The sequence below is a fragment of the Ammodytes marinus genome, assembly GCF_949987685.1.
Source record: "Ammodytes marinus genome assembly, chromosome: 9".
In the NCBI taxonomy this organism is placed as follows: domain Eukaryota; kingdom Metazoa; phylum Chordata; class Actinopteri; order Uranoscopiformes; family Ammodytidae; genus Ammodytes; species Ammodytes marinus.
In genome coordinates, this window is record NC_137213.1 from 5,199,634 (window position 1) to 5,226,908 (window position 27,275).

The window sequence follows — 27,275 nt, forward strand, 5'->3', positions numbered from 1 at the left end:
GTTAGCGTATCTTCTTCACTTTAGCTTGTGTGTGATTAAGTGCTTGAGGTACTTACTGTTTAGCGCGTTGATTTTGGATCTGGCTGCAACCATGACCTTCTTAGTCTTTTCCTCTTTCTCCGCCATCTGCCCCCGAAGCTGCTCCTCTCTTTTCTTCCCCTCAGACAGCTGGAGGGAAACAACACAGCATCAGAACTGATTGCAGTTGGAGTGGATTAGAAACACCGGCCCATATAAGCGGAGATATTTTGTCTTTTATTCCATCCGATAAAAAATACAGAGCAGTGTGCACTGCAAACCTGAAAGAAACAACATTTCTATGTTGATAACATGTTTGGACCAAAACGCCCAGCCTTACTTAAAACTATGCAGCGCTACTTTGGTTTATAGACTCCACAGTATTTGGCTGATGCAAATAAACTGCTTGGTCTTCCTTTCCCTCTCTATATTTTATTGGGTGGTGCCCCAGGGTTCTATACTTGGACCCCTAATATTTGATAAATATGTAAATAATATTTGAGACAACCAATCAAATGCATCTTACTATTAAATGCTAATAATACCGTTATCTTTTTCATCCCCATCATTTACGCAAATCCTGAAATTCCTGTACTGTAGTCTGATTTTGATGCTGTTCTGTCCAGTTTGAACCAACTTAAGTTTGTATTAAATGTTGATGAATCCCAAATCGGTATATTTTCTACTGATCACAGTCACTTTCAGACCCCAAGGAACACTTTACTTCTGTTATAAGAACTGGTCATGTTTATGGGCAAAATCCAAATCGGACTAATTCGAAAATTTGTTATTTTAGTTCAGTAACATTTGTAAGTACCTCTTGTCTGAGTTTTGTCAGCTCCTCTGGTGGTGCCTGGTTAGCTTCACTTGCAACACTAGCATCAGTGGCCTGGCTGGGCTGTGGAGTCTGGCTCTGGTTGGCCTGGGTGGCTCGGCTAGCTTCTACAGCCTGGTTAGCTTCAGTTAGCTGCTCCTGCAGACGCGTGATGTCTGCTTCACGCTCACCAACAACCTGACAAAGAGACAGAACTTTAGATGAGGATAACCCATAGCAAAAAAAAATCTTCGTAGACACATAATGTAGATAGTTCATCAAAGAACTTCATACAGAAAGATTTTGAATGCCCCAGTACTTATTATATCAACACATCACCTTACATAACTCTGCAGCAAATCCGTACATTACAGTGTGAGTGTCATTACTAGTAAAAAATAAAAGAAGTAGTGTATAGCTTTACCTTCTGCAGGTCACCCAAGCGGCCTTGAAGCTCAGTCGCCTATTGTTAGGAGGTAGGCACAAATAGACTACTTAGTTATTACAAGCACACACTAATTCCATGTGTTTATACAACAGTAAAATAAAAAATAAAAATTACACAGGCTCTTTTTGTTATGAAACTACGTTCTGATGTATCAACAAGCATGTATTAAATGTGCAAGACATTTCTTTTTAAAACATACATAATTTGTCGTTTTCTCGTACAAAAAAATAAAAAAATAAAAATGAAGGTATCAATGACATTTGCTCGTGTGTAGGGTCTCTATACAGAATTGTCATTTCAAATAACAACATTTGCATTATTGTCAATGGCTGTTCAAAAGGGGTCATTCCTTTATAGAAATGCCAAAAACATGGCAACCAAAAAAAGTCCTCCCATATTGTGTGTCCATTCTGTGTGACAACTAAAGTATGTAATTCTAAGTAAACAAAAAAATCTAAAGATACACAGTGAAGATGGAAGACTGCTCGTCACCTTGCTCTCTGCCTGGCTGACAGCGGTCCTGAGGTTGCTGACTTCCTGGGTGTGGCTCTGCTGACTGCTTTGCTGGCTCTGCTGCAGCTCCTTCTGGTTGGCTGCGTTCTTCTGCAGGGATTCTTTCGCCTGCTGGAGCTCCTTCTGGACATGCTGGAGCTGGTTCTGACGGTTCAAGGCTTGAGACTGGGCCGATTTGAACTGGGTCTGTACCTTGAAATTAGAAGGGAGGGGGTGGGGGGGTAGGCTTGTAACGGGGGTCTGTTTTTGTGGTGATGGGTGAAATTATTTTTTTTTGCTTTTGGGGTCATGGTGCCAATAATGGTCAACATGACAAACACTAAACGATAAATTGAGCAAATAGGTTTGCATATTATTTTTGAAAGATAACATCACAAATTGAGTACAGTAATACAAATCTGTCAGGTGTTGCTGTATTCTTCTTACCTGCTGGATTTGGTTCTTAGTCTGCTGAAGCTCTTTCTGACTCTGGGTCAGCTGGGTCTGATTCTGTTGCAGTTGAGTCTGGGTCTGGGACAGCTGCGACTGGACCTACAGAAGCAAATAAATAAATGATAAAAATGATTCTGCCTGTAGAGCTACCCAATTGTACAGCTACTTTTTTCTCCAATTGACCCTCTCCCATTGGTCTTATTCCTATCTAAACCTCAGACAAAATCAACCGTCACATTCTGGCTACACCAATCATAGAGAGTCTTAGCTTAGGTAAGTTTCACACCTGAAGGTCTGCTTATAGGTCGCTTCCTGGGTTCACACACCAGATCTGAGAATGATACATTGTTTCATTTTCAACAGGTTCGGTTCTCTATCCCCCCCGATAGTTTCCTCTGGTCTGATGAGTTGGCTAAGTGGTCCAAAATGCAGCGGCATATGCCACGTGAGAACATTCTTTTCACTCACTGGTCAGATGTGTCTGGGGCATGAGCATAAATGTAGTTCCTGAACTGCTCTACAGAATTTTCATGCAGGAAAAGTACAGAAAGAAACTACAGATTGTCTTCCGCATCCCATAATGCATAGCGGATCTGTCTACGATCACATTCTCACCACAAACGGAACGCACCAGAGATGGTTTGGAAGCATACCAAGTCCGATGCTTTAGCAAGGTCTGGGTACGCTTTTGGTGCACACCTTAGTGTTCCCTCCAGCGCAAATTAAATGCAGCAACGGTGGAAACGAACCGGAGTTTGTTTTAAACAAACCGAACAAGGCAGGTGTGAAAGCGCCCTTAGATGAACTTGACTGTGCTACTGTACCTGTGTCAGCTGGTTTTGGACTTCCTGGAACTTCTCCTTGGACTGCTGGTTTTCCTTCTGGGCCTCCGTCAGCTCCTGTTTGGACTTCTGGGCCTGGTTGGGGAAAAAAAGAGAAAAAATCTCCAGACATGTTCCAACATTCTGGTTTAAAGGAAGTGTACGCATGAAGTATTTGATTCTATTTATTCCAATTACAGAATTAAATTCTTATGGCAAGTCAAGATGACAAACTGTAATTGGGTGTTTTAGCCGCTTTGTCTGGAGTGGAAGAAATGGAAGCCAATGTCGCAAATGAGAATATGGATCAATGAATATGGAAAAAAAATATATATACTGTATATATATTCAAGGAATTAGACGACAATAAACAAGATTCAACCAATCAGATTGTACTATGTAAATTCTTGGTCATGGACACCCATTGTATGTCTTGTTAATAAAGGCCTAATCTGAATACCCAAAAGCCCTTTGCTTCACAGCAATATGGTAGCAGCGAGAACTTCTGGGTTGGAGCCCTGAAATCCGTGGTGCACCAATCAAAATGCGGTTGGATTTTGACCTTGAACTGAAGAGATGATTGGCCCGCGCATATAATGAGAGTATGATTGGCCGGAGAATCTCAAATCCCTTTCCGGCATCCGCAACCTACAGAGTACTCTTAATGGTTGTTCATTTCCACTGGCTTCACTCCAGGCTAATAAAGGGGCTAAAATGTCTTCCAGCTCACCTCCTCCTGTCTCTTCTGCTCTTCCTCCTTCAGCGTGCTCAGCTCCTCTCTGGCCTTGTTCAGCTCCTCTTGGGCTTTAGTCAGCTCCTGCTGCAGCTCCTGGCTCGGGCCCGCATCACTTCCTGCTTTACCAGCTGTTTCTGCAGCAAGCTGAGACGCACACACAGACACAAACACAGACACACAGTCATATTTCCAGCATTTAACACTTATAACTGGGGATGGGACTGAGCCGAAACCAATATCTGTATGGGGTCCGCATATGGCTGCAATCTACTTATGGGATATCAGACTGACAACTCAAACCAACGTAACGATACAAATCAGTCTAAAAAAAAATATTTTAACTATAGATAGATAGATCATTTTTATTACAGACTCTAAGTCCAGATAATACAAAAGAACATAAAACAATACAAACAGCGAAGACGACAACAACAACAACAACATACAAGGTTGTCTAGCAACCCCCTATTAAAAGACACTTATACCAGTGTTTCCAGAGCAGTGATGTGTAACGTGTGGCACTAAATGCAATGTTCGTTAGTTCCAAAACAATCAGATTTTCTGAGTTATTCAAACGGCAGATGAACTTAAACATGATTATAAAAAGAATATCTAATTTTAAGACCATAGCTATGTGATATGACACATGTTAAAAATAATTTTGCAATGTTCTTCTGTATTCAAACCATTCAAAGCAGTGGATGGGGTGCATGTCTACGTTGTGAGATGAAAGATTTTAAAACTCGACTCACATGTTTTCTATTGGCAAGTTCTGGAGTGAGACAATGTTTCACTGAATAGCATTTTATCATTGTCTGAAAACTGTTGTTCTTCACCCATTGAAATGTATTTGTCTCTTTCTCTCATGTCTGTGCTTTCTTCTTATGTTTGTCTTATTTTTCATCATCTTAACTGCTGCCATTCTGTCCAGGCCTTGCTCGGAAAAGAGGTCATTTGTCCTCAAACAATTTTGCCTGGTAAAATAAAGGTTTAAAAAAAAAAAAAAAAAAAAAAAAAAAAAAATCGCTGGCCCCTCACCTTGTCGTGCTGGACTTTGAGCTCCTCGTACTGGAGCTTGTAGCGTCGTCCGATCTTCTTGACCTGGGTGATGGTCTTGTTCTTCTCCAGGATGTCGTGGTTCTTGGCGTCCAGCTCTTTCTTCATGGCGTCTCTCTCCGACGTCAGACGGGCCACAGAGTCTCTCAGGGCTTGCAGCTGAGACTGCGCCGAGTTAGACATGGCACTGGTTCTGATGTACACAGAGCATAGCAAGGATTTCAGTCAGGGTTCATTCATAATAGCTGTTGGAAGTTCTGTTCTGATCATTATGACTGTTGAATAACAAAAGGTAAAAGGGATAAACAACGGGAGATTTACTACACAAATACATAGGAGTCTATCATCACCAGCCAGTGTCTGGATTCAGTTACTTCAAACTAAGGCTATATTTTGGGAGTCTTTATATGGGGTGTGTGTGTGTGTGTGGGGGGGTGTGTGTGTGTGTGTGTGTGTGTGTGTGTCTGTCTGTCTGTCTGTGTGTGTTGTACCTTGCCAGTTCATTCCTGAGCTTGGCGGTCTCTTCATTCAGCTGCGCGAAGCGTTTGTGCTGAGCCTCTCTCTCGGTGTTGAACTTCTGTCTCTCCTCAGAGTCGCCGTCTTTCTGTTGGCTGATCAGCTGCTGCAGAGGGGACAGGGAGTCACGGTTAAATTAGACCAGTAACAGTAAGTGTAGACATTTGAAGGGAATGCTGTGACAATGGTAGATATGAGCTGCATTGGACTGTGATCAACAGTGTGAAAAATGTATTAGGTTAAATATAAATGCAGTTAAGGAAACCACATGAAACCTGTGAGAGGATTGCAGAATAAAACAGCAGAACATTTATTTTATTTTAACAATATAAAAAAATATGTCAAAACATAATAGTGTAGGGGAGATGCGTCCTGGTCAAAGATGGTGTCATGTGGTGTTCAAAACACAGCGACGCATGGCAGAGAGTTGTGGTGCGTTAACTGTACAGTGATCCGGGGACTTTGAAAAGTGGCGCAGTGTGTGTGTGTGGCTGCCTTTACCTGTGCTTTGGCCTTCCAGCGTTTGAGGTCATCCTCCAGGATCCTCTTATCCGCCTGCAGGGAACCGTTCCTCTCCGACAGCGTGGACAGAGAGGTGTGCAGTGGGCTGATGTCTGACGTCAGCTTGGTCACCTTATGGAGGCAGAGGAGAGGTTAAGAGTGGATGCAGTGTGGATGCAGAGCAGTTTCCTTCCCGCTTTGAATTAATTTCTTATTTTGTCACAATGTTATCGCTTTGGGTATGGATGGCTGGGAGGGGGGAATTGTTTTTAGATGTGTGAATATCTCTGGGTGTGTCGTGGGAGGGGGGGATTGTTTTAAGCACTTTGTGTTACATTTTCTTGAATGAAAAGTGCTATATAAATAAAGTGTGATTGATTGATTGATTGATTGATTGATTGATTGATTGATTGATTGATTGATTGATTGATTGATTGATTGATTGATTGATTGATTGATTGATTGAGATAAACATGGGTTCAACAGAGAACAGCTTAAGGATGCAACATAAATCAACTCCTATTTCTATTTATCCTTTTCTATGTTTTGGACGAGTGTGCCCCGTAATGACACTTTAAGTCAGAGAGGTTCACGGTTGAAAAGCATGAAACTGAAAAGCACGGACAGATTTTTCTGATTGAACCAACAATACATTAGTAGAAACCAAAGCCAGCCAACAGCTAACAGTGAAAGGGAGACACAGGAAAAAAACGTGACAACAAACATGAATCTCACTTTAGCCTGAGCCTGCTGCAGCTCTTGCTCCAGTTTATCCCGGTCCATTCTCAGCATCTTGATGGTTTCCTGGAGAGCGGCGATAGTCTCCATCTTCTTCAGCTGTTCCTCCTGCTGGGCCAGAGTCCTGGCTGTAGCCTGAACGAAGGGGAAAAACACCATTCATTTTAGCCACAGGTTAGCATTATCAATGTGTCCAAGCCAGATCCTTTTTCTTCACTGCCTTTATTAAAGAGGACCTATGATGCTTTTTGACTTTCATGACCTATAAACGTTGTTATGATGATTCATAGTCATGCTTAACCATACTAAATGATCAAATAATGACTTACATGCATTTCGACGTATTCCCTGCTGACCGTCTGGGGTGTCTGTGCAGAGCACTAAACACTATTCTAGCCAGTCGAGAAGTCACGTGTTCAAAGCGGTCTACCCTTTGTAACTTTGTGACGTCGCATGTAACTTTGTGAAGTCACCACGCGGATGTTTCCATGTATGGTAATGCTGTCACTTCCCTGTTCGCGTCTGCCTCGCGCCCTTATAGGTCCATGTTCGCGCTTCCCGCCACTGAAAGTGTTCCGGAAAGAAGGTAACCAATCACAACGGAGTGGGGTTTGCAGGAGGGGGGAGGGGAGCGGAGATTGCCGAAGCACAGGCGGAGATCGCGGAGATCGCCGAAGCACACACACTCAAGTGTTGACAGGACGTGCTGGATCGCCAAAATAAGAGAAAGAGCTTCCCGAAAATCTACATAGTTTTTTGTGATGTGATTCGTGTCAGGTTGCTCTATAGCAGTGTAAAACAAGAAATTAAGACCAGAAAAGTAGTATAATAGGTCCTCTTTAACATAGCTCGTATAAAATGTTTCCTCTTCTTGGAAAAATTGCTTTTGGGATAATGCTACGGTTTGGTTTGCATTTCCATTAGAGCAGGGGGACCCAGTTGTGGAATTGCATTCAACTGATAATGTGCTGCCCTTACGCGTGTGAATGTATTTGATCACTAAATGTATTGTTTCACAATTGTTAAATAATAAAAAAATAGAAATATGACGCACCGCCGTGAGTTGAAGTATAAAAGCACTGCTTATTAGGGGTGTGCACGTGTACATGTGTAACCGTTTAGTAAATCATAACCGTTTAGGAAAAAATCAATAAGCGAAAACCGTTTTTAATTTTTTTTTTTTCAAATTTTAAATTTTCTTTTTTTCAAAGTTTTTAAATATGTTCTGGAGACACGCATTTATTGATTTTACGTCACTAATAAACTAATTGGGGGTGATAAAAGCTAGTCTGCCGAATCGGTCCCTCAGCGAGTGTGTGTCTGTGTGAGTATCAGCACACACACACACTAGGAGTCGCCGTGCTGGGGCTCGACTCACGGCTACGAAGAGTGATGAAAGATAACCTAAAGATTAAAGTTACCCGGTTGACGTGAACTACGCTCGTAAGTAGCCCAAACTTTATAACGCCTGTTCAACCTGCATAAACGTGGATATGTAGAAATGTGTGATAGGCTATATCAATCAGGAAATTAATGAAGGGTGATAATGACGGCGCACATGACAGGCGAACGTGTGTGTGTGTTTGTGCCGTGGACCTATTATAAGAGGTGTGTAAACGAGCGTAGTTCATGTCAACTGTGCTTACAGGCGAACGAACGCGTATGTGTGTGTGTGTATGCACGCGCCTACAAGACGGCGGGCGCATAAGGACAATGAAGTCACAGTTAACCGTGTACACGAAAAAAAATCCGTTGTGTACACGGTTAGACATTTTTGTAAACGTTCACACCCCTACTGCTTATAGCTCTTACATTACGGTTTATAGTAATAATAAGCTATAAAAATACTGCGAGCAAAATGCTTATTTATGTTAGCGCGTCAATGGCCTTTTTATGTAAAAAAGTAGCATTAGGGGGCGCCCTTAGCTCAGTTGATAGGGCGTCCCCCCCGGGCCGGGCCCAGCAGCAGACCCGGGTTCGATTCCGGCCCGCGGTCATTCTCTGCATGTCACTCCCCTCTCTGCCCCATTTCACCTCTGTCTCACTGTCAATAAAGCATAAAAATGCCCAAAAAATATCTAAAAAAATAATAGCATTGATATAACGGGCATGTATTTGGCACATGGTTTTAGCGGTTATGCTAGCTATGCAGGGAATGATTTTGGCTTTAATGACACTATTGTACGTTGAATATGCTTCATCATTTTATGCATGGGTTTTTTGTATGTATCCGAGATGCTATATTCATGTCGCTAAAGGGTCACTGAGAGATGACGAGAGAAGGTCCATCCCGGGCACGGCTCAGCACAGTAAATGCTAACCAGCAAGGCCAGAAAGTGCCAGCGGGAAAAGAGCCGCTAGAGTCTGCCATGCCTGAACCAAAACTTTTGTTGTCGTGTCTTGACCAATGGGCTACCAGCATTCCTGTGTGTTCCAGTCTTTGCTCTCTTGGCTTCATACCTGCATCTTCTCCCTCTCTGCGTTCAGGGCTTCCTGGAGCTCCTTCACCTCTCTGTCTTGGTGTTCCACTCGCTGCTTGTGGCGAAGAGCTTCCCCCTCCGACGCGTCACAACGGGCCACGGCGATCTCCTTTTCACGCCGCACAAACCTGTAACCAACACACACACACATATGTGTTTTCATCACTTCCGGGGACATTACATAGAGTTACATTCATTTCCTGGAGACTTGCCTTAACCATAACCACTTCTTGCCTAACCCTTACCCCAACCCTAACCTAAACCTAAGTCTATCATTACCTTAAAGCAAGTATTCACCAAAAACTATTTACGCTATGAGGAACATTTTGTCCCCAAAGGGAAGGCACGTTCCCACAACATCAATAATACACGCATGCGCACGCACACACGCACACACACACAAAACTAAATCCCAACGAGACATTGAGTTGATAAACTGTAATAAACGAGCGAGGGCTATCTTTGCCCTCCAGTTCTAGAGAATTCAGTGTTTTCTATGTGAACACTCTCTCAAGGCCTTCACCCAGTCATCCTAAGTGTTGCAGCACATACCTGAGTATTTCTAGGATCTGTTCCGTGGTCTTTCCCTCCTCGGTGAATGAGATATCTAGCGGATGTTGTTGAGGTTGTTGTTGTTGTTGCACCTGACGGCTTTTGGTGGCCATGTCATCCATCTGTTGGTGCAGGAGAGCATTCTGCTTGGCCAGCTCCACACAGCGTTGAGCCTTAGTGGATAGCTCCTCCTGAAAGAGAGACACACGGTTAAGACCAATCAGAAACAACTTTAACCAAGAAACAACCATTTCTTGAAAAGATTATTTCTCTCTTTGCTTTATTATTAGACAGTTTGGAGAGACAGAGATGAAATGGGGCAGAGAAGGGAATGACAAGCAGAGAAAGACCAGGGCCTGATTCGAACCCGGGTATGCTGTAAAGAGGACTGAGCCTCTATGGGGGGACGCTCTAACCACTACACCACGAAGAAACGTATATTTAAGGCAAGAGTGCTCCGATAAAGGCAAATCTATTACATTTCACGTTCATTTAATTTACTAGAAATAAGGTTAATGAACATGATCTTCCTGTACATTGGATACAAAGCATTGTGAAAGGAAGGCCTCCTGTTCAGTACCTTGAGCTGTCTGTCCACAGTGTTCCAGGCTGAGGTCTTCTCCTGTAGCAGGGAGGAGGTCTTGTTGAGTTGCTCCTCCAGCTCTCTCCTCCTAGCTGCTTCTTGCTGGGATCTCTTCTTCAGCTCCTGCAGAGCTTCCACGTCAGCAGCATGGAGCATCAGCTCACGCTCGTACTTGGCCTGAGCCTCTCCAGCTAGCTTTGTCTGGGGAGGAGGACACAGAGGGGAAACAGAGGGCACACACACACACACACACACACACACACACACACACACACACACACACACACACACACACACACACACACACACACACACACACACACACACACACACACACACACACACACACAGGTTAACACCTCAAGCTTTCAGATTCATGTTGACTGAAAATGTCATTTGAAAATACACATGCTGAATAGGGTAATAATGTAATATTTAAAAATAGTAATGGTATTACTTCAATACTGTAATTTAAAATGTGTTGTGTAATGTCTTGAGCGATGAAACAGCTACTGTAAATGATGGACTAATTAGTCAAATGGAGAACCTGTCAAGAAAGGTCTTGCTATTCATTGCACTGCGCAGTTTGCTTCGGCCATGACTTGGGCGCGCATTGAGGCCGTTTCCCACAGGAGGCGTTGGTCGCGCCTGCAAAATGCATTCTCAATGGAGAGGCTAGCGGGCAGAGAGGAGGCGCAGAGTTCTGTCAGGCGGCATGACAAGCGGGCGCACTCCCGTGGAACTGCCGCTACCGTGCTCGTTGAACACATGCGCGCTCTTGTCAGAGCCGTTGGAATAGATGAGAACTCTTTATCTTTTTGACGTGGCGGTTGGAAAAAATCAGAATCGCGATCCTCTGCCTGTCACTTCACACGGGGAGCGCAACGTGAAGCCGTGGGGCCAGGAGACAACACGAGCGGAGTGCCAGGCTATTTCCGATAGTGTTGATGTGACATGGAGAAAGGGGCATGTGAGAACAATAAGGATGATGTTGCATTTCTTTAAATATTGGAATAATATTTTTCAAAGCACACCAGACGAACGGCAAAAAGGTTGAGAAAGGCTGTACTTGAGCATGCAGTCGGAGTGAGTTAATGAGAGTGTGAGTGAGTGTGTGTGATTGTGTGTGTGTGTGTGTGTGTGTGTGTGTGTGTGTGTGTGTGTGTGTGTGTGTGTGTGTGTGTGTGATTGAGTGTTTGTCTGAACCTGCAGCAGGCTGTCCTGTATGGCCTTCTGCTCCAGTGTTACAGCAGCAGCAGACCTCTCCAGTGCCTCCTGCTGCTCGGCCTGGCTGGCCTTCAGACTGCGCTGCAGCTCACACACCTGGACAACACAGCAGGGAAAACAACTGGTTGAGCTTATAGATTGAAAGATCCGTGTCATGGTAGGCAAACACCCATTTAATATGATTGATTATAAACTGATTCTTCTGAATAGTAGGTTAAAACAGGTTCATGATTGAAGCCATGCAGAAGAACAGGACTGATAACTAACAATGATTTCAATGATAGAGTCTGCTCTCTTTTTATCAATGTATTGAATTATTGTTCAGTTTATAACAAGTCAGAAAACAGAAGATAGGTAGTATAATTTCCCAGTCTGATCAGCAGTCCAAATTAACTGTAATATTAAACAAGAGAACAATTCTCACATTTGAGAGACCACCTTAAGGTGGACATTTTTTTTAAAACACAGTCTAGGCTCTGTAAATGGGTTTGTAAGCAAAAGCTATGTAAACAAAGGCGGCCCACCACAGCTTGCAACATGCCCGTTTACAGAGCCTAGGCTGCGTTTTAACACTGGATTTTGAGGAGAAATTCACCGGTTGTGACCGATTGAGCGTTCTCCAGAAATCACTCACTCCACCTTTAAGTCCAAAGGAGCCTTCACGATTGACAGTATGTGAAATCTTCAAAATGCAGAGCCATTTCCTCAAAGGTCTCCTCTTACTTGTTTCTCCACTGCGTCCACAGCTTTCCTCCGGTCCTCCTGCTCCTGCTGCTTCATCTTCTCCACCTCCAGGATCCTCTTGTCCAGCTGCTTGTGCACCTCGTCTGCCTCCCTCAGACGGCTCTCTAGAGGGGAGCGCGACTACGGACAAGAGGACACACACACGTTGGCCGTTTAGGAGCAGTACAGGGGATCAGGAACAACACAAGATGGAAGAGAAGTAGGTTCTCTCTCTCTCTCTCTCTCTCACTGCTTATTGAATAATTGTATGAGATACATTTCGTCTTCTTCCTTTCCCCCTCCTTCCTCTCGTCTTTCACTCTACCCAACTCTAATAATCCCAGAGTGTGTGTGTGTGTGTGTGTGTGTGTGTGCTACACCTTGTCTAATTTCTAAAAGTATTGCTATTTTTCTTGTTGTTGTTGTTATGGTCTTTATTTTGTACCACAACATGCCCTATATTTTTGTTTCCCTTGTCGTTGTTTGATGTTGTTATGTTGTGCACACACTTGTTCTGTCTTGTACATTATCACCAAGAAAACAAATGAAGTAGTATTAGAGGGTGTAGTAAGAGCTGTACCTCCTTCTCCTTCTTCAGACTGTCTTCCAGAGTCAGCACCACGGCCCTGTACTGCTCCACTGTAGCGTTAGCATTCTTTAGCTGCTCTGCTAGCTCACTGGTCTGTTCCTCAGCAGTACGCAGGAGACCTTTGACCTCCACCAGCTCCTGCTCCGATTGGCTGGGCTGCTGGGAGGCTACAGGAGAGCGCACTGCGGATGTACAGGGGAAGAATAGAGCCGTTAGTGTTGACAATAGTTCTTGCACGCGTTTCCACTTCCAATAGTACCCATACTTGGTAGGCAGGGTTTATGCGGGTATATACAGTCTACGGGTCAGAGCCGTTGAACAGCGCTGGCCATGGCAGCTACGTAACTATTGTGCAATCGTAGCCCGCTGATTACTTCAATGAAGAGGAAAAACACCACACAATAAACAAAGAGCTGCACGGCAACATTTTTCTCTAAACAAAAGACTCTTCACTCTTGCAGAGGAGATTACACACATCGGTTTATCTCTCACACAGAAATGATTGTGTCGACCAATCCACGAACTGCAGTGTGTAGCTTCATACTTTCGGGACCCTTTGGGAGTGCTTGGTAACCCAATGGATGGGTGACTATAATAGGTGCGGCATAGTTTGCTTATATTGGTACCCTTCCCAACTTTTTAGAGTGAAAACGCAAAATAAATGCGTGCCGAACTGAAACCGACAGTACCGCTCAGTGGAATGGAGGATTTAGTGATGAATGACACTTTTTGAAGCTTCTTTTAAATCTTACACATACTACACATAACGTTAGCCTCATAGCATAATTGCCTAAATCATATTTACTCTACTCTACATCTACTCTATTCTACATCTACTCTATATTTACTTTGTTAGACTAATCGCATAATTGCCTCATCATATTTTAAGGGTTATGGAGTAGGGTAAAGTAGATGTAGAGTAGAGTAAATATGATTTAGGCAATAATGCTATGAGGCTAACGATATGCTCCTGTCTATTAGGCTGCTGGTTACCTCTTAGCGGAGCTCTGAGGGCTGCAGCTCTGGTAGCCGGGGTGCTTGTGTTGCTGGACGTAGTCACAGCCTCGGAGGACGAGGCAGAGGCCAGCTGGGCTTTCAGCGCTGCCACCTGCTGTTCAGAGCCGCGCAACAACTCCCTGGTCTTCTGCTGCAAGGTGTTCTGGGTCTCCAGCTGCTTCTTTGCTGCTAGTAACTGGGTCTGGAGAGGACAAAGGGACAGGATTCCATGCCATGTACAACAACTCATATTTAGGTGTGTGTGCAAGTGTGTGTGTGTGTGTATAAAAAGAAGACAAATGCATTATATTAATCTACATACGTCCATGTTGCGGCCGAGTGTGTGTCTCTGTGCCACTTCCTGGTCAAGCCTGGTCTTCATTGAGGCGGCTTCTGCCTCCAGACGCACTATCTTGTTGTTGAGTCGCTGGCGACTGTCTGTCTCTGTTCGCTCCATAGTCAACTAGAACATACCAGAGGAAAAGAGGAGAAATCATTGTGAGAAAAGATTGTATTAAAAGTTGATCAGAACTTCCTGACAGAGTAGGCAATTAAATCTTCAATCTTTGAAAAGAATACTTCATTGTCCAACCACAGTTTTTTTCCTTTGATTATAGTCATTTTGACATAGATGACTGATAATATTTATATGGGAGTGTGGATGGATAATAGCCACTCAATAATAATAATTAAGCATTTTATTTGTTGGTGCCTTTCAAATCACCCAAGGACTTCATGAGACTTTCTGCCAATGAACAGGAAGATTTCATTGTATTTCTATACTGTTATTGCATCACATCAGGACTATTAACTTCCTATATCTAACAGAATAAGAGAATAGAGTATAAAGCGTGCTGTGTGATTTGGTACCTGTATAGTCTTGAGGTTGGTGAGCAGCAGGTTCTGGTTCCGTTGTTCAGCCAGCATGGCCTCCTTCTCTCGACTCAGTCGACTCTCTGCTTGTCTTAACATTTCTCTCTCTTTAGTCAAGTTCTCCACGCGCACCTACACAGACACAGACACACACACACACACACACACACACACACACACACACACAGGGTGATAGCTTAAAATGAGATAATCTTGAGTGAGGAAAAAAACTTAAACATGAGAAAAGCTATAATGTATGAACAATCTGAAACAACAATGAGGTCAACTAAATATGTCTGTAAAATAAAACTTAAGTGTTTTTGAAGAGGAATGACAGCAGTTGTGTGTGATGTCCTGTTTTTGGACCAAACTTTTTGTCTTATGTGTAACTGACCCAGCGTTCCAATCCCCATACTTTCCTACTATTTAGTATGCCAGAAAAGATTTAGGAGGTCCAAATTAGGGGTGTGAACGTTTACAAAAATGTCTAACCGTGTACACGACGGAATTTTTTTCGTGTACACGGTTAACCGTGACATCATTGTCCTCGTGCGCCCGCCGTCCTGTAGGTGAGCGCACACACACACACATACGCGTTCGCCTGTCATGTGCGCCGTCATTATCGCGCTTCATTAATTTCCTGATTAATATAGCCTATCGCTTTCTACATGTCCACGTTTATGCAGGTTGAACAGGTGTTATAAAGTTCGGGCTACTTACGCGCGTAGTTCACGTCAACCGGGTAACTTTAATCTTTAGGTTATCTTTCATCACTCTTCCGTGGCTGTGAGTCGAGCCCGAGAACGGCGCCTCCCCGTGTGCGTGTGCGTGAGTTTGCGATTATAAACACACTCACACACACACGCCGAGGGACAGACAGATTGGGCAGACTAGCTTTTATCCTCCCCAAGTAGTTTATTAGTGATGTAAAATCAATAAATGCGTGTCTCCAGAACATATTTAAAAACTTTGAAAAAAAAGAACATTTAAAATTTGAAGATTTTTTTTTAAACGGTTTTCGTTTATTGATTTTTCCTAAACGGTTATGATTTACTAAACGGTTACTCGTGTACACGTGCACACCCCTAGTCCAAATACATGCACGTCAATTTTAGTATGCTGAAAATACATAAATTCCCAACTAACACCAATAGTATTTTGGAGTATTCGTCTTTATTTTTGACATTTCTCGACATAATTAAAAAAAAAACCTTCCTTATCAAATTATTTTCTCTCTCCGGTGGCCCTAAACCTCTTCTGTACTTTAGTATGTAGTGTAGTAAAAAGAAAGAGTATATGATTTGGAACGCAGGGACAGTGTCAGACTGCAGCTAGCATTCATCCAGCATCGCGTCTACCCTTCATATACTTTAGCTGGTCCCTCACCTCCTCCAGGGCCAGCTTCTCGTTGGCCTGCCTCAGGTCCTGGCTCATGGTGTGGATGATGTGCTCGTGGCGTTGGGCCGTGGCAGCCATCTTCTGGTTCCTGTCCTGCAGGGCCGAGATCTCTCTGCGGTAGGCCGACACAGTCTCCTGGAGCATCTCGTACCTGACACACACACAAACAAAGACGTGTTTTCATCATTTCTGAGGACATTACATAGAGTTACATTAATTTCCTTGAGACTTGCCCTAACGAAAAGGTGGCACAACTTGCCTCACCCTTACCTTAACCCTAACCTTAGCCTACACCTAAGTCTATCCTGACCTTAAAGCAAGTCTTCACCCTAAAATGTAATTATTAACATTATGGGGACTTCCATTTTGTTCCCAAAAGGAAGGCACGTCCCAACAACATCAATGTGTAAACAGACACACACAGTGTAACATGCATCAGAGTGACAGTGAAACAGCAGCAGCCCACACACCTCTTATTGCTGAACTCCAGCTGAGAGGAAAGCTTGGCGTGGCTGGAGCGCAGCTCTGTCAGCTGCTTCTGCAACCGGTCGTTGGTTTCACTTAGCATCCTGTCGTTCTCCGTCTTCTCCTTCTTATACAGAGTGAAGGCATCGTTCAGCTGGAAATGCACACACAGACACAATCAAACCAAGCACTTGTTAACCAATAGGGTTCATTTGAAACGTGGACTACTCAAGGAATTACTCACACCCATCCCCTAATAGGAAGTAAGAAAAAGGAAAGGGCTAGAATTATGTGTGTGAGCATGTACCTGTTTTAGAGCAGCCTTAGACTGAGCGGTCTGTGCTGACTCGGCAGCAGCAGCTCTCTGTGGGGTGGAGCGAGTAGCCGGGACCGAGGGCTTCACGGGGGTGGGCTGGGGTGAAGAGTCTGGACCTACACACACACACACACACACACAGACACAGACACAGAGAGAGAGACAGAGACACACAGACACACACACACACACACACACACACACACACACACACAGAGAGAGACAGACAGACAGAGAGAGAGAGAGACAAAGAGAGAGAGAGAGACACACAAATACAGAGAGAGAGAGAGAGAGAGACACACACACACACACACACACACACACACACACACACACACACACACACACACACATAATTATATTAACACCAGTCCACTGACTTCCCTTCCCTTATGCAGGCCCCATAGGCGGTGGTACTGTGGTGGTCACCTTGAGGAGGCAGGCTGAAGCCGGTGCTCTGGGCCAGCAGGGCTTTGAACATGTCCCTCTGTCTGGCGCTGGAGTCGGCCAGGTGTTTCTGCTGGCTCCTCTGCTCTCTCAGCTGCTCTACCTCCTTCTGCAGCTTCTCCACGCTGCCCTCCAACTCCGACACTCTGAACCCAGAGAGACACAGCCAGGGGTTAACAATGGACGTCACATAACCTTAACTCCTCACCAATGTTCTATGGATCACCTCATCCATAGCAAAATACAGCCCCGGAAAAAATTAAGAGACCAGTCTGAGTTTCTCTTCAATCTTCATCTCTGAATTACCAATTGAAAATGCTCTAAATGACAATATTTTCATTGTGAATTCGGTAGAAACGTTTTTAGTACTTTATATGACATATGCCTAGAAATAGTAAAACAAGAGACACTGAACATTTGGAGTGGTCTCTTAATTTTTTCCGGAGCTGTATATATATAGAGAAATTGGTTGAAATGTGAATGAAAAAAGGGCAGTGAGATAAAACTCTTTTTTGTATTACTTTTTATGATTTTTTTTGGCATTTTTCAAGCTTTATTAGATAGTACAGAGTTGAAATGGGGAGAAAGAGAGAGAGGGAAAGATGACATGCAGTCAGGGCTGTACGCTTATTTTTTTAGGTGGTAGCTAGGGGTGTGCACGTGTACACGTGTACACGAGTAACCGTTTAGTAAATCATAACCGTTTAGGAAAAATCAATAAACGAAAACCGTTTAAAAAAAAAATCTTCAAATTTTAAATGTTCTTTTTTTCAAAGTTTTTAAATATGTTCTGGAGACACGCATTTATTGATTTTACATCACTAATAAACTACTTGGGGAGGATAAAAGCTAGTCTGCCCAATCTGTCTGTCCCTCGGCGTGTGAGTGTGTGTATAATCGCAAACACACGCACACACACACGGGGAGGCGCCGTTCTCGGGCTCGACTCACAGCCACGGAAGAGTGATGAAAGATAACCTAAAGATTAAAGTTACCCGGTTGACGTGAACTACGCGCGTAAGTAGCCCGAACTTTATAACACCTGTTCAACCTGAATAAACGTGGACATGTAGAAAGCGATAGGCTATATTAATCAGGAAATTAATGAAGCGCGATAATGACGGCGCACATGACAGGCGAACGCGTATGTGTGTGTGTGCGCTCGCCTACAGGACGGTGGGCGCACGAGGACAATGACGTCACGGTTAACCGTGTACACGAAAAAAATTCCGTCGTGTACACGGTTAGACATTTTTGTAAACGTTCACACCCCTAGTGGTAGCACTGGTGCTAGCAAGCAAAAAAAATCAGTAGCACAAAAATTAATTCAGTAGCACACAAAGTATGATCGAAAACTTGCATAACCTTAACCCATGCATTTCGCTCTAATTACCTTTTAGCCTGTCATCTTGGTCTCATTTGAAATTCTCAATTAATGTCATATCCTAGTGTGTGCAGTAATAATTGTAGAAAAATGAATAGGGGTGCACTGATTGTAATTTAGACAAAAGAATATAATCTGCCAATTGCAATTTTTTGCTGATTCAGAATGATTTCTCCCCATAAAATGAATATCTATATATTTTTTGTATATACATATCATTATTATATTCATAATAATAATTTTTTTTGGTAAATGTCCTTCTGTTAATTAAAACCTAACTTTAAAACATATAGCCTATTAAATAATTAAGTATACATATTGGTACAATTTAGGATAAGTTAAATAGGTTGTTGTGAATGTATTGGGAGTTGTTCTTCAGTGGCTTATCAGTTATTTCAAACTTTGTTTAAATAGACTACTGTTGACTGCTCTCTGCAGCTGAATGAGTTGCCTTTCAAGCTAGCGCACTGCAGGGCTGAGAAGCGCGAACTTCCTGTTCTTACCGGCTTCAAAAAAGTAAACTGACGTTTGGCTAGTAACATGCTTTTAATGTGAAGGCGCACAGGAAATGTTCTGTTTGCACACGCGCTAACTTAACTGCGTGCCGTCTCCTTCCGGTTATTACCGTTGGTGAAGTTTATTAGACGCTAGAATCGCCGCTCCACAGGTCCCGAGCACACATCTTTCACCAGCCAAAGTGGAGGGTGGACTCAATAACTTAGGCTACTTGCCTAAGACTACATTTACCCGAATTTGGAGAGTTTTAATGTAGAGCCCTCTAAGCAGTGTTGTGCAGCGCTCCTGTGTTTCAAAGAGACAGCATCTGCTCATTAGCACGGTGCGAGTGGACTTGTATTCATCATCGCACGTGATCAATTTCAGTAGCAAATGCGATCAAAACTGTCGCACTGTACAGCCCTGCATGCAGTAAAGGTCCAAAGGTCGGATTTGAACCCGCGACCACTGCAACAAAGGCCGGAGCCAATATGGTACGCGCTCTATCCACTACGCCACCGGAGCGCTCAAAGATAATAATAAAGTTAATAGCCCCCCTTTTGATTTACCGCGCTGATGTGGCTTGGCTCTGCTGGCGGCCCTTCTCCTCCTCCAGCTGTTTGAGCCTTCCCAGCATGCTCTGGTTCTGCCGGTGCAGCTGCTCCACGCTGGTGAAGGAGAGCGGGCGGGGGCCGGTCCCCTCCGAGCTGCTGGAGATGTCCGGGGAGCTGCCGTCCTCCCGGGTCACACGGTTCCCTCTGGCTTCTTCCAGCTCCACCAGGAGAACACACACCTGCACACACACACAGTCAATGGAAAAAACACCTTTGTCATTGGTATCTACCTGAACAGAAGATTTGATCGATCCCCATGTTAATTAATCAGATCATATACGGTCAAATATGTTAAAGCCAAAGCAAATCCATCAGCTTCATTGGAACGCTTAGGGCAAAATCCACAGAAGGATTGCGCTTGCCTTTGCGGCCGCTAAACCTGTCCAAATGAGATAAAAAGATGGCGTCCAATTCACAAAGAATGTGCTAAGACAGAAATGCACTCAAACTTGACTGCCAAGCTGTGCATCAGTTTTATTTGCATGTATATAAATTAGGTTATATGAAAAAAATTATGTCAATACCACCTAATTCACAAAGACCAGCGCTAATTGCCACTGGCAGTTATAGTGTTGCTATTTCATCCTGCCGTCGACCATGTATTAACTCAGCGCTATTTCTCTCTTTTTATTCAAAGTTCCCGAGCTTTTGAATGATATTGAATTGATATGGAGTTATAGTATGGAGGAAATCTACAGTCGTGGGAAGTGGGTTGTGTGCTTATCGGATTTTGAAATGTATGTGTGTACCTGTGTGGATGTATCCTCTAGCTGTCTCTCTGTCCTCAGCTTGTCTCTCTCCATGTCATCACAGAGCTGCTTGGCCTCGTCTTTCTCTTTCTGCAAACTGTAAATCTCCTAATGACAAAAAAAAGGAACCGGAATGCATGTTAAAAAAACTAAACACACTAAGGTTGCTGTCTGGAATGAGAAAGGAAGAATACATGTATGAATTTGAAGTGTTTTTCCCAGACCGTTCGAGCTTGCTCCAGCTTGTTGCACAGTGAGGCCATGGACCTCTGCAGGCTCTCGTACTCCTCTCTCTGCCGCTTGAGCACCGGAGCCTTGGACTCCACCTCCTGGACGATCTCATCCAGCACTCTGCTCACTCTCCTGCTCTCCTGCTTCTCAAGCTGCAGCTGGCTCTGGCACTCTGCGTACGCATTATACAGCTACACACACACACACACACACACACGCAGAGCAGGGAGAATGAGTCATACATGCTAAATGCTTAACCTAGGATTTAGCACACAAATTTAAATATTTTAAATCACACTTCCCTGTGCATTCATGTCATTGGAAAGCGTATCGTACTTTCTTTGCTTGACCATGTTCTTTTCCCTTTGGCATCTAATTGAAGCATTTTTTTGCTTTGTATTTTTTTCAAATGTAAAGTTGAGCCAGACCCGGTGTGTGTGTGTGTGTGTGTGGCCCTAACTCACGTCAAAGAACTTCATGCCAGGCTTGACGATAGCAGCGATAGCAGCAGCTGACGGACACATGGAGTCCAACTGCTTCTCAGTCAGAGAGGGCACACCTACAAACAAAACACATACACACACACACACACACACACAGATATAGACACACAAACACAGCTCTAGTTAGCAGTTAGCACACATGTATCATTTGTCTTGTGTTATGAAGGTTTGGTGTGTATGTGTGTTCTTACAGCAGCTTTTGCCTGCCGCCTTGGTTGTTGCATTCTCCAGCTCTTTCTCCATCTTCTTGACCTTGTCTCTCAGCTCTGCCTCCAGCCTCTTCTTGAGCTCTTCTCCCTCACACACCTTCTGCTCTAGAGTCTTACTGGCTGCAATGACAGTGACATCACAAAGTCATCAGTTGGAAAGGTAAAACAGTAACAACACTTCATTGTATGACGTGGATTTACATTTTCAGTATTTCCTTGAAGACAAATATAAAAAGTGAAGCGATACCTTCCCCGCTGTGTTTAACCAGCTTACTGAGCTCCTCCACGGCTCGACTCAGTTCTTGGTTCTTGGTCTCCGTGTCTGATGCTGCCCCCTACAGGGAGGAAAACACATCACATACTGTCTGAATAATGTGAAAGGACAACATGTGAGAGGATAGCACCTGATATCAAATGCGTTTGTATAGAATATATTCATTTTGCCTAGCAGTGATACTTTACCTTGTAGAGGGCAGACAATTTGACATGGGCGTTGAGCTCATTGCGGTATTTCTCCTCCATAGCACTGCGCTCATCTTTGACCTGGAGAGAGAAAGACAGGCAGACCGTATAAACAATTGGGATGGGAGCATACATTATTTTATGGTATTCCCATTATCGGGATAATAGTGAAGATTTCAATGAGTGACTTGCTAAACGTCCTAAATTGAAATTCCTCACCTTTCCTTCATTCTAAAAGCCTTAAACCTGTCACCATGGCTGAAGGCTTAGCTGAAGGCCATTACTGTATATCCCTCCCAAATGTGTTATTTTTTTAAGATTGTTTGGTATTTATTTAAAATGTATTTAGTCCGCTTAAAAAAGGATGTGTGATCTGTAATGCAAATAAAAAAGTTCCTAATAAAATGTAAGGTAAAGGGATTCAAGCATGTTTTAGTCATTTCAAGAGTTTAAAGAATATTTCGAAGATTGTCTGGATCATTTTGTGTATCGCAATTATTTTGGCCCAAGATAATCGTGATATGAAATGTTCATACCTTCACATGCCTGATAAACAACAAATGACACTACATATGTATTTATATGTGCAAGTGGTTTAGGGTTACCGGTACACGGCTGTCCTGCTTAGTTTTAATCACAGCTTTTTAATGAATTGCCATGATTAGTTTTGTCCTGTAAATGAAGTTTGTTTGTCTGTTGGAGTAATAAATTAAATCTGAAAACAGAAGGTGCAATGTTAATTTCAACAGCAGCCATTGTAGTGACCACCTGTCTTTGCTTTGAGGCCCTGATCGCGAGGAACCTTTAGCTGTCTACAACAATCCTATACAAATGTAAATACACGCTGAATGCAAAATACCTAACGCTTGGTGTTAACATTACCTGTTTGAGTTTGTCGTTGAGATCTGCGGCTCTTTTACTCTGGCTTTTGCTGGTTTCCTTCAGAGAGGTCAGCTGTCTCTCCAGTCTGCTCACCTGTGGAGAAAAGATAACACTTTAATTTTTATTTCAGTTAAACCATACAACACAGAGCAGGACCAACAGTCGATTTGACATGCTTTTGATGGGTAGTTTGAGGGTTTTGTCTGTGAGACTCCCTAATGTTTTCTGTCTTGCAAAAGGCTTTATGGCTTACATTTAAAGACTATGGATGGATACAATTATGGAGCAGGGCTGGCTAAACAGATTAAAAGGGTTCCCATACATTTTTAGCAATTCATTTTTAAAACTTTTCCATGACTTTTCCATAAACCTTAGCTTAGTGGCTATTAGTAGGTAGGCCTGTTTTGCAATCATAGAACTGAATAATGCAGTTCTTACTGAGAGCAGCACTTATACACAATTAACCGTCAGTCAGTGCATTTACATGCAGACTCATAATCGGGTAAAGAAACAAATAAGACTTCAACAGGACTTGTAAAATGCATGTAAACACCTTTATCCGATCTACTTCGCACACAAATCGGCACATTAACGGACAAGCAAAGTCGGATAAGAACACCTGGATAACCCGTTCATAGTCGGCATTCTACCTGCATGTAAACAGGATTGCATATCTCATATCGGAGTTCTTGTTGTGCGATTGCTCGAGAATCCCTGCAGAGGATTTCACAAGGAAGTGGAAGGAGACAACATAATAAATAGTAGTGTTGTTGCCGGAAAGGAACCGGACGTGGCTCTATAACCACTTGTTGAAAGGGCTACAGCGCCACCTAACATAGCGGAGTCATCTATGCTCCAGACTTTTATCGAACATTTGAAAGGCCATGTATACTCAGACAAGTGACGCGGTCCGTTCGAGTGGAAAATGCAGTATACGTCTTAATCCAATCTAGTTGTCCCATGGAAACGCACTGACTGTTTCTGTAAGAGATGGAAGTCAGTAGTGGCCACTTTATACCCGATGTATATCTGGTGTGTTACCTGCTCCTTGCTGTTCTTCAGACCACCCTGTAGCGTCAGTATCTCTTTGCCTTTCTCCCTGTTGGTGTTGAGCAGCTCTTCGGTTTTGCTCTTCAGTTCTGCACTCAACCATTCCATCTTCTTCTCCAGCAACTCTTTCTCCTGCTCCATACGGTTCTCCCGGTGCTGACACACACACACACACACACACACACACAAACAAACACATCAAATGTCATTAGGAATGTGACAGCCATTACACCCAGCAGTGTACTGACGATTGGTGACAAGTAAGGCTGGTGAAAAAAAAATCCATTCATGTAAAAACCACGATTCCTTTCTTCTGCGATTTATGAAAAGATTTATTATTTGCTAAAATTGTTTAAATTTTTTATTTATGTATGTTTTTTATATATTTTATTTGTATATGTACTTTGCTTCCGCCGGTAATGTTGACTTGCCTTAAAATCACATTCATTACATGCTTCACATTAAAACAGACTTAAGTTAAGATTTAAGTTTAGACTTGGACTTTAATTTGCCTCGGAATTTTTGAATCGAGAATGGATTTTGAATGGAATCATGACCCCAACAATTGGAATCTAATCGTGGCAATTCAAAAGATTCCCAGCCCTAGTGACCGGCGGGGTCAGTCAACCCCTCTATTCAGATTCGACTGCTCACGCCACTCATTCTGTGGCGCTCAGAAGACATAAACAGGCATTTTTTATTTTATTTTTTAAAGCAGAAATCCTGAAATGACAGTACCATTAATAGCAGGAACTTTGAAAGATGAGCCAACACCACACTTCCTTTCACTCAAATAATTGATGTTGGTTTATGAAGCCCTAAATGGTCTAGCGCCGAAATACATCACTGATCTGCTGATACGTTATGAGCCGTCCAGAGCCCTTAGGTCGTCTGGGACAGGTCTACTTACAGTCCCCAGAATTAGGACTAAACAAGGAGAAGCAGCTTTTAATTTGTATGCTCCACATATCTGGAACAAACTGCCAGAAAACTTGAGGTCTGCTGCAACTCTCAGCTCTTTTAAATCAAATCTGAAGACTTTTCTGTTTCCATTTTAACCTGCAATTTTAATTGTATTTAAATGTTCTATTTCTATTCATTAGCTTTTAAATGTTTTATTTCTATTAATTCGCTTTTCTAATGTGTATCATGTATTTTAATCTTGACCCTGTAAAGCACTTTGAGTGGCCTTGTGTCTGAATTGTGCTATATAAATAAACTTGCCTTGCCTTGCCTTACCATGCACCCATAAACATTGGAAAGGACTGCAGCTTATCATGAGCTTTATCATGGAGGTCTGCTAGGTTCCATTCACTCTGCTGTGTACCTTCACAGAAGACTCTGAGGACTGGATGTCATCCAGCTGTAACTGAAGCTCCATCTTCACTTTGCTGGTCTCTGTCAGTTTCTCGTTCAGCTGCTTCACATCCTCTGCGCGCGCACACACACACACACACACACACACACACAGTTATCAACTATTACAGAATCACTCTTATATGTACTTTATTACACAGCCTATATTTTCATGAGCAAACCCATTGGATAGACTAAAACCATAGTACTGCCCAACCCTAAAGTGAGTGAGTGAGTGAGTGAGTGAGTGAGTGAGTGAGTGAGTGAGTGAGTGAGTGAGTGAGTGAGTGAGTGAGTGAGTGAGTGAGTGAGTGAGTGAGTGAGTGAGTGAGTGAGTGAGTGAGTGAGTGAGTGAGTGAGTGAGTGAGTGAGTGAGTGAGTGAGTGAGTGAGTGAGTGAGTGAGTGAGTAAAACTGATATCTTACCAGTAAGGTTTTCCACCTCCTGCGTCCTCTTCTCCAGCAGCCTGGCCAGCTCTCTCTTCTCTGCCTCGATCTCATACTTGGCCTTGGTTTGCTGCAGCCACACAATTATAATTATTATACATTTCTTTAGATAAAATGTAGAGGAAACAATTTTGCCCCAAATTACTTCACCTACTTTAAATAAAGTTTACTTCAAAATGTTCTTAGAATTCCTCAAAAGAAACAAATAAACAAACAGTGGCGATGTAGTGAAACGATGAAAGTGACAGCACACTAAATTTGTCATCAAAAGATAAACATGTACTTTTTGGGGTGTTTTTCATATTCCATAATCACCAGGGTAACCCAGACAATAACACATCCTCATCAACATGAGCTGCGTTGTGTGTGTGTGTGTGTGGTGTGTGTAGTGTGTTAGTCTAATCATTATTTGCTGACGAAATATGTTGCAGTTTGAGGTGCTTTTGCAAAAAAAAAATGTTTGGAAAAATAAATAAAAATAAATATTCCTAATACTGAATTGAGCTCCGAATACTAATTTATCAAACGAATACTCGGATATTCAAATGATTCGGGCAAGCCCTAGTGTGTGTGTGTGTGTGTGTGTTCACCTGCTGTGGTGCTTTCTCTTCAGAGGTCTCCCCCTCTATTCCCTTCAGAGTGCTCAGCTCTTCATCTGCAGACACAGGCATTAACACACAGCTTTGTTCAACTTCAACTTCAGAGATTCCAATAACTTTACAGCCAAAGTGTACCCGTGTATCTCTCTATACGGTGTTCAACATTACAGCACGTTGCATTTGAAATAAAATGACAACAAAATGGCGAGTTAGAAGCGCCGACTTTCAGCTATTCCATACTATACTACTTAGTTAACTATCTCCATTGGTGATCACAGGGCCTAGTTGAACTGGAAGGGATGTTTTGAGATCATCTGAAGTCAAATAAAATACTTGTGTGGGAGGGCCACAGTGTCTTGTTATAGAAATGTTTATTACAGTCATAATAATTATGTGTTTGTATAGACTAGTGCCATCTTGACTCTAAATATTCGTAAGCTAATCAACAAAAATCCTGACCTTACCTTGATGGTGAAGGTTGTTATGTTCTGAGATACTCAAACTGCGTAAGGAATGTATGTTTTGACCCAGATGGCTCCTGAGAACTATGTCTGTAAGATAACTAACAATATATCTGGCTGAGGAGAATCTTGTACGTAGGCTGGAATGTTCGTGCGTAATTCGATTTCACTATAAGTTCTCTGTATGACCGCCTATCGGTGGTCATTTCATTTCAATCCCATTGCTGGATTGTTGTCTTGACTCGTGTTTGCAAACATTAAATATCTGTTCTATTTTTGTATTTAAACATTGTGTCATCTGGTATTAATTGACTAAATTCTCATCTTTTAAAGGTTGGTATTTCAATTCCACAACAGTCTACAGAATTAAATGAGCCTGGTGAGACCAGCCTGATCTCTCAAGCTTCATATTCCTTTCTCTCCCGCAGATCAGACATTTCTCCAATCTCTGTGGGGGAGGAGCCCAGCCATATTGGTTAGTGGAAGGCAGCCCCTGATTGGTTCTTGTAGTTGTCTATCTAGACTCCAGTCAGACCAGGCCCTTCCCACTTTCCGTCCGTTAGTGGAAGGCAGCCCCTGATTGGTTCTTGTA

At 42.9% G+C, this 27,275-nt stretch overlaps 1 protein-coding gene across 1 annotated transcript in view; it reads right to left on the minus strand.

Moving 5' to 3' along the window:
* The window catches only part of LOC307256068 (nucleoprotein TPR-like), a gene marked incomplete at its 3' end in the record, with an annotated part of 43,767 nt that overhangs the window by 14,982 nt on the left and 1,510 nt on the right, over nucleotides 1-27,275 (minus strand). The window contains exons 3-38 of the mRNA XM_080034934.1: nucleotides 26,214-26,278; nucleotides 25,603-25,693; nucleotides 25,149-25,252; nucleotides 23,813-23,977; nucleotides 22,772-22,864; nucleotides 21,890-21,970; nucleotides 21,675-21,762; nucleotides 21,410-21,547; nucleotides 21,180-21,274; nucleotides 20,709-20,906; nucleotides 20,485-20,592; nucleotides 19,691-19,914; nucleotides 17,225-17,388; nucleotides 16,787-16,911; nucleotides 16,485-16,633; nucleotides 16,003-16,165; nucleotides 14,614-14,748; nucleotides 14,066-14,206; nucleotides 13,741-13,945; nucleotides 12,739-12,929; nucleotides 12,159-12,299; nucleotides 11,415-11,531; nucleotides 10,206-10,409; nucleotides 9,626-9,816; nucleotides 9,054-9,201; nucleotides 6,591-6,728; nucleotides 5,856-5,987; nucleotides 5,330-5,460; nucleotides 4,821-5,031; nucleotides 3,777-3,926; nucleotides 3,050-3,142; nucleotides 2,220-2,324; nucleotides 1,773-1,985; nucleotides 1,257-1,295; nucleotides 836-1,030; nucleotides 57-168 (exon numbers count right to left, since the gene is read on the minus strand). Coding sequence (XP_079891060.1) covers nucleotides 57-168; nucleotides 836-1,030; nucleotides 1,257-1,295; nucleotides 1,773-1,985; nucleotides 2,220-2,324; nucleotides 3,050-3,142; nucleotides 3,777-3,926; nucleotides 4,821-5,031; nucleotides 5,330-5,460; nucleotides 5,856-5,987; nucleotides 6,591-6,728; nucleotides 9,054-9,201; nucleotides 9,626-9,816; nucleotides 10,206-10,409; nucleotides 11,415-11,531; nucleotides 12,159-12,299; nucleotides 12,739-12,929; nucleotides 13,741-13,945; nucleotides 14,066-14,206; nucleotides 14,614-14,748; nucleotides 16,003-16,165; nucleotides 16,485-16,633; nucleotides 16,787-16,911; nucleotides 17,225-17,388; nucleotides 19,691-19,914; nucleotides 20,485-20,592; nucleotides 20,709-20,906; nucleotides 21,180-21,274; nucleotides 21,410-21,547; nucleotides 21,675-21,762; nucleotides 21,890-21,970; nucleotides 22,772-22,864; nucleotides 23,813-23,977; nucleotides 25,149-25,252; nucleotides 25,603-25,693; nucleotides 26,214-26,278 — 5,043 coding nt within the window. The remainder of the gene's footprint in view (nucleotides 1-56; nucleotides 169-835; nucleotides 1,031-1,256; nucleotides 1,296-1,772; nucleotides 1,986-2,219; nucleotides 2,325-3,049; nucleotides 3,143-3,776; nucleotides 3,927-4,820; nucleotides 5,032-5,329; nucleotides 5,461-5,855; nucleotides 5,988-6,590; nucleotides 6,729-9,053; nucleotides 9,202-9,625; nucleotides 9,817-10,205; nucleotides 10,410-11,414; nucleotides 11,532-12,158; nucleotides 12,300-12,738; nucleotides 12,930-13,740; nucleotides 13,946-14,065; nucleotides 14,207-14,613; nucleotides 14,749-16,002; nucleotides 16,166-16,484; nucleotides 16,634-16,786; nucleotides 16,912-17,224; nucleotides 17,389-19,690; nucleotides 19,915-20,484; nucleotides 20,593-20,708; nucleotides 20,907-21,179; nucleotides 21,275-21,409; nucleotides 21,548-21,674; nucleotides 21,763-21,889; nucleotides 21,971-22,771; nucleotides 22,865-23,812; nucleotides 23,978-25,148; nucleotides 25,253-25,602; nucleotides 25,694-26,213; nucleotides 26,279-27,275) is intronic.